General features: G+C 38.8%; 4 protein-coding genes across 4 annotated transcripts; 1 reads left to right on the forward strand and 3 right to left on the reverse strand.

Moving 5' to 3' along the window:
• The first annotated feature begins 1192 nt into the window (after window positions 1-1192).
• On the forward strand, window positions 1193-3516 carry LOC120903769. Its single transcript, XM_040313375.1, has 4 exons — window positions 1193-1968; window positions 2029-2264; window positions 2946-3143; window positions 3204-3516. The coding sequence occupies exons 1-4, from the start codon at window positions 1729-1731 to the stop codon at window positions 3406-3408; spliced, it is 879 nt and encodes a 292-aa protein (XP_040169309.1). The 5' UTR covers window positions 1193-1728; the 3' UTR covers window positions 3409-3516.
• On the reverse strand, window positions 3501-4426 carry LOC120903770 (cuticle protein 7-like). Its single transcript, XM_040313376.1, has 2 exons — window positions 4385-4426; window positions 3501-4296 (listed from the first exon to the last, which is right to left on the reverse strand). Exons 1-2 carry the CDS (start codon window positions 4394-4396, stop codon window positions 3589-3591), a joined length of 720 nt encoding a protein of 239 aa, XP_040169310.1. The 5' UTR covers window positions 4397-4426; the 3' UTR covers window positions 3501-3588.
• Window positions 4427-6091: 1665 nt separating this feature from the next.
• On the reverse strand, window positions 6092-7062 carry LOC120904465 (cuticle protein 7-like). Its single transcript, XM_040314470.1, has 2 exons — window positions 6974-7062; window positions 6092-6884 (listed from the first exon to the last, which is right to left on the reverse strand). Exons 1-2 carry the CDS (start codon window positions 6983-6985, stop codon window positions 6177-6179), a joined length of 720 nt encoding a protein of 239 aa, XP_040170404.1. The 5' UTR covers window positions 6986-7062; the 3' UTR covers window positions 6092-6176.
• Window positions 7063-9472: 2410 nt separating this feature from the next.
• On the reverse strand, window positions 9473-10398 carry LOC120902768 (cuticle protein 7-like). The gene is made up of 2 exons (XM_040311763.1): window positions 10352-10398; window positions 9473-10263 (listed from the first exon to the last, which is right to left on the reverse strand). The coding sequence occupies exons 1-2, from the start codon at window positions 10361-10363 to the stop codon at window positions 9556-9558; spliced, it is 720 nt and encodes a 239-aa protein (XP_040167697.1). The 5' UTR covers window positions 10364-10398; the 3' UTR covers window positions 9473-9555.
• Window positions 10399-12508: the final 2110 nt, after the last annotated feature.

A 12508-nucleotide genomic window follows, 5' to 3' on the forward strand; every position in this document is an offset into this window, starting at 1 on the left:
GACAACTCCATACAAAACCACGCACAAAACAAGCCTACGATTTTCAGCCTAGATTACTTCAGCCTCAAAGTTAGAATCAGATTTGAGTACCAGCTTGAAAAAATGTAAATACAAGGTTGTTTTTTTTTCTTCATCCCAAGGTGTATTAAAAAGATCAGTAGGTAGAATTTAGAATCAAAGTGTATGTAGACCAGGTGGTCCCGTTCCATATAGCTTGACAACTAATTTTTGAATAAAAAAAAAAGTTCTATTTGACAGAAAGGATAGGATTCCATAGGATTTGAACGTTTTCCATAGCAGCACCTACGTAATAGACATTAGTTTCTTCATCGAAGATGTTGTATTGAAACAAAAATGGATGTTACATCATTCATATTTAATTTAGCTTACAAATCGCAGTCTTTCACGTGTTTGAAGTGCTTTTACTACAGAGAACGTAGTTTTTAAAAGTGTTTTGTGCGTCAAGTTACCAGTTTTGTCACCCAGCAGAAGCAGTAAAAATCAACCTTCTAAATACATACACTTTTTGGTAAGCCCACTTGAATATTATACCCAGTTTTATAGCTGCTCGAATACTACTATACAATACAAAGATCTGATAGACTGCAACTTCAGCCTACGGTCTTAAAAGGGAAAAGTGCCCTAAGATGGAATCCAATAATTTTTATATGTTTTAAAGTGGTCATTAACAAAGTAATTCGTAGAAACGAAAAATAATCTATATCTCACGAATAACTCCTTTGCATTTGTTTTTTATCTCTTTAAAAATGGTAAGTACTCACATAACTTGGTTCGGATATTTAAAAAATTTAATCTTAAATTTTATTGATCTTTTAGCTCCACCCAATGCATTACACACTTTCAGATTTTCGAATGGTGCCTGTGCATTATCATGTTCAAGCGACAGTGAAATACTTGATGGTTCATTTGTTTTATACAGCTGCCCTGATTATCTTATCACAAATAATACCAAATATTAACCTTCACCTCTTATAGTATCTTATCTCGCGATCATGTACCTGGACTAAGCATGTCATCCATGGTTTTTTGTGTAGCTAATTGTGTGTAAAAGTAGATAATAATTAAACGTGTATTGATGCTTTGTGCGCCGAATAAAGAAGATTGGTGTTGTGAACAGGAAGCTGAAGATTTTGATTTCTACTTGATCGTGCAAATAATATTATCGCATGATATTTCGTATCACCCAAAAATGTGTTTGGGGTTTGTGGTTGGACACATCATCATTAATACTAATTCTTTACATTTTGCCTCAACGGCGTCAACGACAAACGAGAGCGAACCCACAAGCTAAGAGAGGAATGTTGTTTTTTACGTCTCGTGAAAGTTTTGATGTTTGAGAATTAAACGTGTGTTGATGCTTTGTGCGTCGATTAAAGAAGATTTGTGATGTGAACAGGAAGCTGAAGATTTTGATTTCATCATTTGATCGTACAAATAATATTATCACATGAAATTTCGTATGAGGGTATGAAGTTCGACAAACCCAACATGCGTTTATGGTTGAAGCTCGACACATCGTCATCAACAATAATTCTTAACATTTTGCACGGCATCAACGAGACGGCACCAATGGCAAACGAGAGCGAAACAACATTCTAAGAGAGGAATGTTGTTTATCACGTTTCGTTGATGGTTTGAGTGGGAGCGACAAATAAGTGGTACTCTCTGTTTATTTCGGTCATCGACACAATCAAGACGGACTGTGTAATGGATCCGTTACGTCCAGCACGCGTGGAAGAATTGAAACATCTCATTGGCATATACAAACAATTTCTTCCACAGTCGATCCAATTTGTGTCACTGTTGCAAAATATTTTACGCACCAATCTCACACTTCACGACACTGATAAGGAGCAAGTCTCCCATCGACTACAAAAAACTGTTTACATTCCCAACAATGAGAAAGGAAATCGTTTGGCAACCTTTGTAGCCATCAGTCGTGAAGAGGTATATATTCTGGGTGGTTTATAGTGACACATGTGTTTAATACAAATCCAACACTTTCAGGACCTATTCATCTTTATGAATACATTGGAAGTTCCTCCTACGGAGCTTACGCACGCTCTCGAGCACACCACTTACATTAAATGGGGAATCAAACCTATGTTTGTGATAGGTGATAACAGTGAAATTCGTGCAAAGCTATCTCAATTAACAGTGGAACCCAAAGTTCAGTTCGAAAGTTGGTCCGATTGTGTTAACTATTGGATGCCACAAACAGAAGCTGCTAAGCTTAGTTATATGTAAGTGATAAGATAAATCATTACAAAATTGCTAACTGTTTGCGTACCACAAGCGATCATATGCAATGGATCCTCGCATAACGAGTTCGTTCTACAACTTACATATTATAGCAGATACTCTTTACGCGAAAAGATAGATTTCATTTGATTTGTTTGATACATGAAACATTTTTGTTCCAGAAACAAACTAGGGTTTTAACGAATCATTTTAAAACGTTAAAAAGCTTTAAAATATTTCAACAAATTTTGCATTCGTTATTGATAATGTACTCTGGTATTTTCTGTTTATTTTTACTGATCACTTCTGTACCACATATCTTCAACTGACATACGAAACAGATTAATGGATTGCAAACATCAAAACTCTATCGCTTTATTTTGCGTGAAATCACCTAATCCTTTTTATTCAGGGTGCTCTATTTCTAATAGTGTTTTCAATCATACTTCATTCGAATTCGTGGTTCAAAGATCCGTGGATCAATACACCAAATTACCTCGTTATCAAAATCTTACTCGTTTGTGAGGCAATTAGAATTGCACGTAACGTAAAAAATAAGCTAGTACAATAATTCGTTATGAGAGGGTCCAGTGTATTAATCATGTAACAAAAATTGAACATTAATAACAGCGAATGAATTAATGAATGACACCTCTCAATTTTATCCATTTTTCGATATTCAGCGTTCCAGGCGACGTAGAACTAAAGCCATTACAAGTTCAACATGCCAAACAATTAAACGAATGGTGGCCATATCGCTACAGGACATCGCAGCAATACTTCGAATCTGCCATTAAATATTTTGGGGCTTTCGGTTTGTTTGACAAAACATCGGGAGAACTAGTAGCATGTGTGTTCCAGAATGATCATGACGCTGTGGGGTAAGCTATTTTTCTTCATCTTGGTAATATAAAATAAAGCTACTCTGTTTATACTTGTAGACACCTATATACAGTTCCCGAACGTTGCAATCGAGGCTACGGATGTACTCTTGCAAAAGCTATAACTAAACATATTGCTGTTCAATACAAGCAAGATGTGCATACTTTCATCGCTGGAAATAACGAAATATCAATACGACTGTTCAACAAAATAGGATACAAAGCTGTAAGCCGAACGGAATGGCTTGTTGCATCGAAACATTGATACAAAACGTTGATTCGCTTGGCATGAAACAATGTTGTTGATAAAATAATTTCTTCTCAAAATCTATAGAACTACGAAAATAAAATTAAAAATTTCCATTTCCAATGACATTGAAATGTTAGCACTTACTTTATTAACATTCAACCTAAACAACACATTAATCTAGCTTTGAATTAACGCTTAGTAATGATGATGGCTCAGATGGCTCGGTCCATGGACGATGCTGGAGGTTGAATGCGCGATCGGAGCAGCGTGGTGCGCGATCGGGGCAGCATATTGCGCGATCGGAGCAGCATGGTGCGCGATCGGTGCGGAGTAGTGCGCGATCGGGGCAGCATGGTGGTGCTGGACAGTGGCGTGAGCTACTGGAGCATGGGCATAGCTGGACACATGCACGGGCTGGGCGATCACCTTGTGCACGGGATGAGCGATCTTCACAGCCGATGGCTCACGGCGCACGACGGCGTTGAATCCGGTGTGATGATCAGCATGGTAGTCGACGATGCGCTGGTGACCGTCGGAGTCCAACAGCGAGTACTGTCCGTGGACTTCGTCTCCGTGGCGAGTTTCGTGCTGGCTCTTGATGTCTCCGGTGTGCTCGTCATGGACAGAGTACGAGAACTCGTAGTTGGCCGGAGCGTGGTGCTCTACCGACTTGATGATCGTGGGCTGAGCAATGGTCTTGACGATAGCCGGGGCCGAGTGCTGGTAGATAGCCGGGGCCGAGTGCTGGTAAATAGCCGGAGCGGCGTGGACCGATCCGACATGATGGATAGCGGGAGCAGCATGGTGCTGGATGGTGGAGTGCGACGTAGCGATCGATCCATGATGAGCCACAGGAAGCAGACCTGCGCTGGCGGCAGCTACGAGAGTAGCGAGCAGAACGAACTGCAAGATGGAAAGGAATAAAGGTTAACTTTTCGTATATCTATAGTTGTGTGTTTCATATTGTTCTAGTTATTTTAGTGATTCTTACTTTGAACGCCATTATTGGAGCGGGATTGTTTACTGGTTGAGGTTCAGTGTGACTGTGCTGTGTGATATCGTAACCAACGCCTTTTATACTCAGTGAAAATGGGAGACTCCAACGCTTGATACAGTTGAAATCGAGACTTCGGTATACGTCCTTGTGACAAGGCTACCACGAAACTGCACTACTTTTACTTGCCAAAACTGATCTACATCAAGTATACGAAGAAGCAAAAGATAAACAAGTACATAGTCAACAAGTGCAGCATATTGGTCACCGAAAATACGATGAAAGTAAAAGAACCAGTCTGCAATGGACACACCTCCATCGGCTACGGCTAGGAATACGTTCATTTCAGGATAGACGTCCAGATCACATTTGCTAGCGAACGATTGGTAGAAACGTGTATAATTTTAAAATATTTTTTTATAAATGAAACAAAGGTACAAAGGTAATATCCACATGTATAGCCTAATTGTTTATAGAATACTTTTCATTTTTATATTTATTTACAGTTGCACCACTTCGAAACATGTAAAAATAGGAAAGTAGAATTAAGTCGTAGATTAAAACGAACTCCGTGGATGTAGACAGTGCCGTGATATTGAATTTCACATTCATATTTTTGTTGAATAATGGCGAATAATTTGTAAACATTTCTTACAGTTTGAAAAACTGAAACGATTCCTCTTACTATGAAAGCTTATCTAAGTTTGTTCTACCTTTCATTTCAGTGAACATGGTTTTTTGTTCCACTCTTTTTCTTCTTTTGTTACGCATTTTGACACACCGAGTTCAATTCCAGCTACAAAATGTAATGGCAATGTATTAGCAGCTGGTTCGCTGGCGTTCACTAGTAGGAGTAACTATTATAAAATAACTAGTCAAAAGTAACTGTCCAAAAATAAATAAAAACTGGTCGTAAAAACGTAATGGTAATTGATGATTTCAACCACTTAATTAGTTATTTGATATAATTCGGATTTTGATTATTATTATTATTATTTTTAATCATTAAGAATGGCTTTGCTGTATTGCTTATGATTCTGATTATTTGATATGATATAATCTACTCATAGAACTGTCAAAGAGGCCCTTCACGATTCTAGTCAGTTTTTTGTATGGAGTTTGACAGTTGGAGGCTGAAATCATGTGAACACTCCATACAAAACGACACACAAAACTAGCCTGCAATTTTCAGTCTAGATGAGATAAGCCCACCTGTATATTATACTTACTTAGATTGCTGCTCGAAAACTGCTATACAATGCAAACAGCTGACATTATGAAATTTCAGCATACGAACTTAAAACGGAAAGGACCCCAAATTTAGAAAACCGCGTATCTCCGAATTCGCGTATAATTGGTACAGCGTATTTCGAGGCTACCTGGTAACAACAAGAACGCTAACAAGAATAAAACAAAAATACAATTGTTTCAAATGTAGGATAAAAAAGCGAGAATCAGGTTCATTTTAAGCTTTTCGTAAGGATATAACAGATTTTTTACATAATCACGAAAAAGGTTATGAGAAAAAAGTAGAGGTAAACGAAAGTAAAATCAATTGGAAATTCATTACAGAAAATACTCAGGCTATAGGCGAGAATGACTTACAAAAAAGAATATTAGTAATAAGAATAAGATTTCAAATTAGATACATCTTGAGATGTAATTTAAAGTCTCGAGTTGACATCTAAATAAATATTTCACAGCTATAATTTTTAATCGTTGTTTATTTATGCTTTTATAAACTATCTGGTTTGTTGCTGAAGACCTTGCTACACCACTAGAATGATTCTTAGTAATGATGATGGCTCAGATGGCTCGGTCCATGGACGATGCTGGAGGTTGAGTGCGCGATCGGAGCAGCGTGGTGTGTGATCGGGGCAGCGTAGTGCGTGATCGGAGCAGCATGGTGCGCGATCGGTGCGGAGTAGTGCGCGATCGGGGCAGCATGGTGGTGCTGGACAGTGGCGTGAGCTACTGGAGCATGGGCATAGCTGGACACATGCACGGGCTGGGCGATCACCTTGTGCACGGGATGAGCGATCTTCACAGCCGATGGCTCACGGCGCACGACGGCGTTGAATCCGGTGTGATGATCAGCATGGTAGTCGACGATGCGCTGGTGACCGTCGGAGTCCAACAGCGAGTACTGTCCGTGGACTTCGTCTCCGTGGCGAGTTTCGTGCTGGCTCTTGATGTCTCCGGTGTGCTCGTCATGGACGGAGTACGAGAACTCGTAGTTGGCCGGAGCGTGGTGCTCTACCGACTTGATGATCGTGGGCTGAGCAATGGTCTTGACGATAGCCGGGGCCGAGTGCTGGTAGATAGCCGGGGCCGAGTGCTGGTAAATAGCCGGAGCGGCGTGGACCGATCCGACATTATGGATAGCGGGAGCAGCATGGTGCTGGATGGTGGAGTGCGACGTAGCGATCGATCCATGATGAGCCACAGGAAGCAGACCAGCGCTGGCGGCAGCTACGAGAGTAGCGAGCAGAACGAACTGCAAGATGGAAAAGGAATAAGGGTTAATTTTTCGTATAGCTATAGTTGTGTGTTTCATATTGTTCTAGTTATTGTAGTGATTCTTACTTTGAACGCCATTATTGGAGCAGGATTGTTTACTCGTTGAGGTTCAGTGTGACTGTGCTGTGTGATATCGTAACCAACGCCTTTTATACTCAGTGTAAAATGGGAGACTCCAACGCTTGATACAGTTGAAATCGAGACTTCTGTATACGTCCTTGAGACAAGGCTATCACAAACTGCACGAAACTGCACTACTTTTACTTGCCAAAACTGATCTACATCTAGTACACGAAGAAACAAAAGATAAACAAGTGCATACCCAGCAAGCACAACATATTGGTCCCCTGAAATACGATGAAAGTTATAGAACAAGTCTGGATTGGACACACCTCCATCGGCTACGGCTAGGAATACGTTCATTTCAGGATTGACGGCCAGATCACATTTGCTAGTGAACGGTTGGTACAAATATGTATGATTACAAATTATTTTCCATTAATAAAAAGTAAAACAAATTATTGAAATTAGCAGAAAAAATTTACTGACTAAAAAGGTACTATATGCCTGTATAGACTTATTGTATATACTTTGAAAAAATATGATTCTTTTCAGACCTTTAGGTTTTTTTTTATATTTATTTTCTGTTGCACCACTTCGAAACATGTTCAAAAATAAGAAAGTATAATTAAGTCGTAGATAAAGGCGAACTCCGTGAGTATAGACAGTGCCGTGATATTGAATTTCACATTTATATTTTTGTTGAATAATTACGAATAATTTTTAAAAATTTCTTACTGTGTAGCATATCTGCTTTACAGAACATATTATAATACACACTATCAGCTATAGACACATTGCAACACAAACTTTGGAAGCCAAACTACACTATTGTAACACATTCATTACACATTCAGTAAATCAGATCATACCATACACACCCGGAAGAGCTCAGGCCACACCGTTCATATAAAAACAATTGTGACACACTTAACAGAAGCAACCGAAACGTACAACATAAACAGGAACAATTTATACATTATAACCCAAAGCAGGAACAGTATAAGCATTAAGCCCAAAACAGGTACTTAGCGAAAAAAAAACATTGGTTTTGTCAACAAAAGACAAACGTAACTAGTTGAGTGAAAACAATAACTTTCCAACATAAAACCCGGAACCAAATGTGCGGAACCCTTAACTTCTTTTGAGTATAAATAAAACCAATCAAACGATTATGGCAGATCAGATTCGTTCGGACTGTCAGGATAGGACTATGCCCATCCAACATCTATCGACTTCTCATTTAAAGAGTTTAGTTATGTCCCAAGGTAAGGCCACTAAATTCCAACGTTTCCAGAAAGGGAAACCTTCTAAAGGTTTCTATGATCGCCTGAACGATCAAGTGTCGAAACGTCCGCTCGAACGAAGTTTTATTCCACCTCGGATCATGTCAGTAAAAACTGACCTAACGCGACGGTACTTGGGGTACAGCTGTACGCTCATCACATTACAACTGTTTGAACGACTGAAACGCTTTCTCTTACGATAAAAGCTTATCTAAGTTTGTTCTACCTTTCATTTCAATGCATATGGTTTTTTGTTCCACTCTTTTTCTTCTTTTGTAACGCATTTTGACACACCGATTCCAATTCCATCTACAAAATGTAATAGCAATGTATTAGCTGCTGGTTCGCTGATGTTCACTATTAGGTGTAACTATTTAAAAATAACTAGTCAAAAGTAACTATCCAAAAATAAATAATAACTGGTGGTCAGAACGGAATGGGATTGGAATGGGTTATCAAACGTATTTTGTTAACATTATCTAGTTTAAATAACTGGTCGTCGGAATGAATTAATATTACTGAGAATTATAATTACTCTAAATGGTTGTAACTGGATGTTTTTTTCAAAGCTGGGTCATTAGTTATGACCCGTAAAGAATCGAGAATGAACCACGTATTTAAGATTTCCGCGTAAGTCGAACTCGCTTTCCATCCAAAATGTAGCCAATTTTTGTGTAATTGTACCTGTAACGGGTGATTTTAACCACTAAATTAGTTATTTGACACGATTCTGATTTTGATCATTATTATTATTTTTATTCAAGAGGAACGGCTTTGCCGTATTGCTTATGATTCTGATTATTTGGTATGATACAATTTACTCATAGAACTGTCAAATATAGAAAACCGCGTATCTCCGAATTCGCGTATAATTGGTACAGCATAATTCGAGGCTACCTCTAAATGCAAACGCTAACAAGAATAAAAATACAAATCCGGTATTCAGGATAAAAAACCGAGAATCAGGTTCATTTTAAGTTTTTCGTAAGGATTTAACAGATTTTTTACATAATCACAAAAAAGCCATGAGAAAAAAGTAGAGGTAAACGAAAGTAAAATCAATTGGAAATTCATTACAGAAAATACTCTGGGTGAGGCTATAGGCGAATGTGGCTAACGAAAAATAATATTAGTAACAAGGATAAGATTTAAAATTAGATACATCTTGAGATATGGTTAAAAGTCTCGAGTTGACATCTAAATAAATATTTCACAGCTATAATTTTTAATCGTTGTTTATTTATGCTTTTATAAACTATCTGGTTTGTTGCTGAAGACCTTGCTACACCCCTAGAATGATTCTTAGTAATGATGATGGCTCAGATGGCTCGGTCCATGGACGATGCTGGAGGTTGAGTGCGCGATCGGAGCAGCGTGGTGCGCGATCGGGGCAGCATAGTGCGCGATCGGAGCAGCATGGTGCGCGATCGGTGCGGAGTAGTGCGCGATCGGGGCAGCATGGTGGTGCTGGACAGTGGCGTGAGCTACTGGAGCATGAGCATAGTTGGACACATGCACGGGCTGGGCGATCACCTTGTGCACGGGATGAGCGATCTTCACAGCCGAGGGCTCACGGCGCACGACGGCGTTGAATCCGGTGTGATGATCAGCATGGTAGTCGACGATGCGCTGGTGACCGTCGGAGTCCAACAGCGAGTACTGTCCATGGACTTCGTCTCCGTGGCGAGTTTCGTGCTGGCTCTTGATGTCTCCGGTGTGCTCGTCATGGACGGAGTACGAGAACTCGTAGTTGGCCGGAGCGTGGTGCTCTACCGACTTGATGATCGTGGGCTGAGCAATGGTCTTGACGATAGCCGGGGCCGAGTGCTGGTAGATAGCCGGGGCCGAGTGCTGGTAGATAGCCGGAGCGGCGTGGACCGATCCGACATGATGGATAGCGGGAGCAGCATGGTGCTGGATGGTGGAGTGAGACGTAGCGATCGATCCATGATGAGCCACAGGAAGCAGACCTGCGCTGGCGGCAGCTACCAGAGTAGCGAGCAGAACGAACTGCAAGATGGAAAGGAATAAGGGTTAACTTTTCGTATATCTATAGTTGTGTGTTTCATATTGCTCTAGTTATTGTAGTGATTCCTACTTTGAACGCCATTATTGGAGCAGTATTGTTTACTCGTTGAGGTTCAGTGTGACTGTGCTGTGTGATATCGTAACCAACGCCTTTTATACTCAGGATATTACAGTTGAAAACGTTACTCTCTGCGTCCTTGGAATAAAGCTATCACGAAACTGCACTACTTTTACTTGCCAAAATGGATCTGCAACAACAGTTATTTGCAGTTCACTTTTATTGACGACATATTGTTGGCGCAATGAACGAGACACAACATTCTCAATATAGACACACGCCCACATCAGTTAATACAAATTTATGAAATATGTTCTATTGCCTGCTTGGAAAGTACCTACTGTTCTGTTAACTAGTACCTACACTAGATTTTGTTTGACGCTTTTCCATTTGACTCAGATAATTGGCACCATAACCTTATACTTGCAATAATGAATAACGTCAAATACCCATTTCAACATGTTACAAATGTTACAAATGTTACATAAAATGGTAAGTTTTAACGGATTCATGGTAAGTTTAAAAAAACTGTAGCATCGCAAAAAAAAACAGAAAATATTGCCACAGAAAACAGAAACGGCCCTTGACTCTTTGCTACACGACGCAGCGATTTGCGAAAAACAAAAGAAATAAGTCGAAATAACAAACTGGAATTTCACGTAGCAAAATGCGAAAGGAATGAATGAACAGGTCAAGAAACGAAACTGTGCTTAAGGAAATGATGAAAGTGATTATGTATGTTGATCGTACAATGTTGCCATGATTCTTCTTCCTTGTATTCCTTGTATGATATTTAGAGTAAAATAGTTCTTATCTTACTCGTTTGGAGCTATGTTAAAAATATTAAACAACTCCGTCATTGCTACTCCGTGTCCGATTCCGACAAATTCAAACCGTCGATACCGCGCCGTCGAGCCACTGCAGCCGTCCGGTGCCGCTAGTCGGCAGCCGGAGCCGTCGGAGCCGTCCGGAACCGTCGGAGTCGGACAGCCTGAAGTCTGAACGACTCCGACAGCTCTCTAACCAGCTCCGTCGGCTACGACAGCTCCGACAGCTCCAACCGGCTCTGTCGGTTACGACAGCTCCGATGGCTCAACGATTCCGACGGCTCCGACCGGCTCCGGCTGCCGACTAGCGACTCCGGACGGCTCCAGACGGCTCCGAGTTCGAATTTTTGTACCTACCATCCGGAACCGCTTCCGATTTTAGCGGAGTCATTCCGAAGCGTTTCCGATTTTTGTTGAATTTACTCAACACTAGTACAATCGTCAACTCGCATGATTTTGTAACATGTTTATTAGGGTTCAACCTCCGAATGGACCGGGCCACATAAGTCACTTATAATCAAGCTCATTAGTCATACAGCAGGCATTAAATTAGGTTTTATTAAAGGTTGTTGCGTCGAAGGAGAAAAATACGAAAAAAATTAATATATTAATACTATGTAGGTAAGGTAAAGGTTCTTCTTCAGTTAAGTTTGCTAATTTAAAAACATTTTAAATTGTTGATTCTTAATGTAAACAAAAAAATAACAATGAGCAATACGACCAAAGCCGTTCCTCATTAAAAAATATTTCGACGTAACCACATTCTGACATTCGGCATGATTATCAAATCTTGAAGTAAATATGATTCGCATTAAAACTGTTTCTATTTTTTTTAATTGACAATAAAAAAAGCTATACAATTGGAAATCTCACGCGATCTAGCTCCTGTAATAGCAACGACTGATAAATATTGAGAAAAATGTTAAATAAGTTTAATTAATAAGTCGATATCAAAACGTAGATCCAAAAAAAAATAGTAAAACACATAGAATAAAAAAAACCCAATACAAAAATAAATAGAAAAGTAGCTAAATAGATAATTAAATAAATAAATGAATAAACTAATGAATAAATATTTAAATGAATTGATAAATAAATAAATAAATAAATAAATAAATAAATAAATAAATAAATAAATAAATAAATAAATAAATAAATAAATAAATAAATAAATAAATAAATAAATAAATAAAGAAATAAATAAAAAATAAAAAAAATAAAAAAATAAAAAAATAAAGAAATAAAGAAATAAAGAAAGAAATAAATAAATAAATAAATAAAAAAAAAAAATATATATATATATATATATATATATATATATATATATATATATATATATATA

The sequence above is a fragment of the Anopheles arabiensis genome, chromosome 3 (assembly GCF_016920715.1).
Source record: "Anopheles arabiensis isolate DONGOLA chromosome 3, AaraD3, whole genome shotgun sequence".
Lineage (NCBI taxonomy): Eukaryota > Metazoa > Arthropoda > Insecta > Diptera > Culicidae > Anopheles > Anopheles arabiensis.

Coding starts and splice junctions, on each gene's coding strand:
- LOC120903769 (XM_040313375.1), top strand. CDS start 1,729: ATGGATCCGTTACGTCCAGCACGCGTGGAAGAATTGAAACATCTCATT. Junction 2,265..2,945: donor GCTGCTAAGCTTAGTTATAT/GTAAGTGATAAG, acceptor TTCGATATTCAG/CGTTCCAGGCGACGTAGAAC. Junction 3,144..3,203: donor AATGATCATGACGCTGTGGG/GTAAGCTATTTT, acceptor TTATACTTGTAG/ACACCTATATACAGTTCCCG.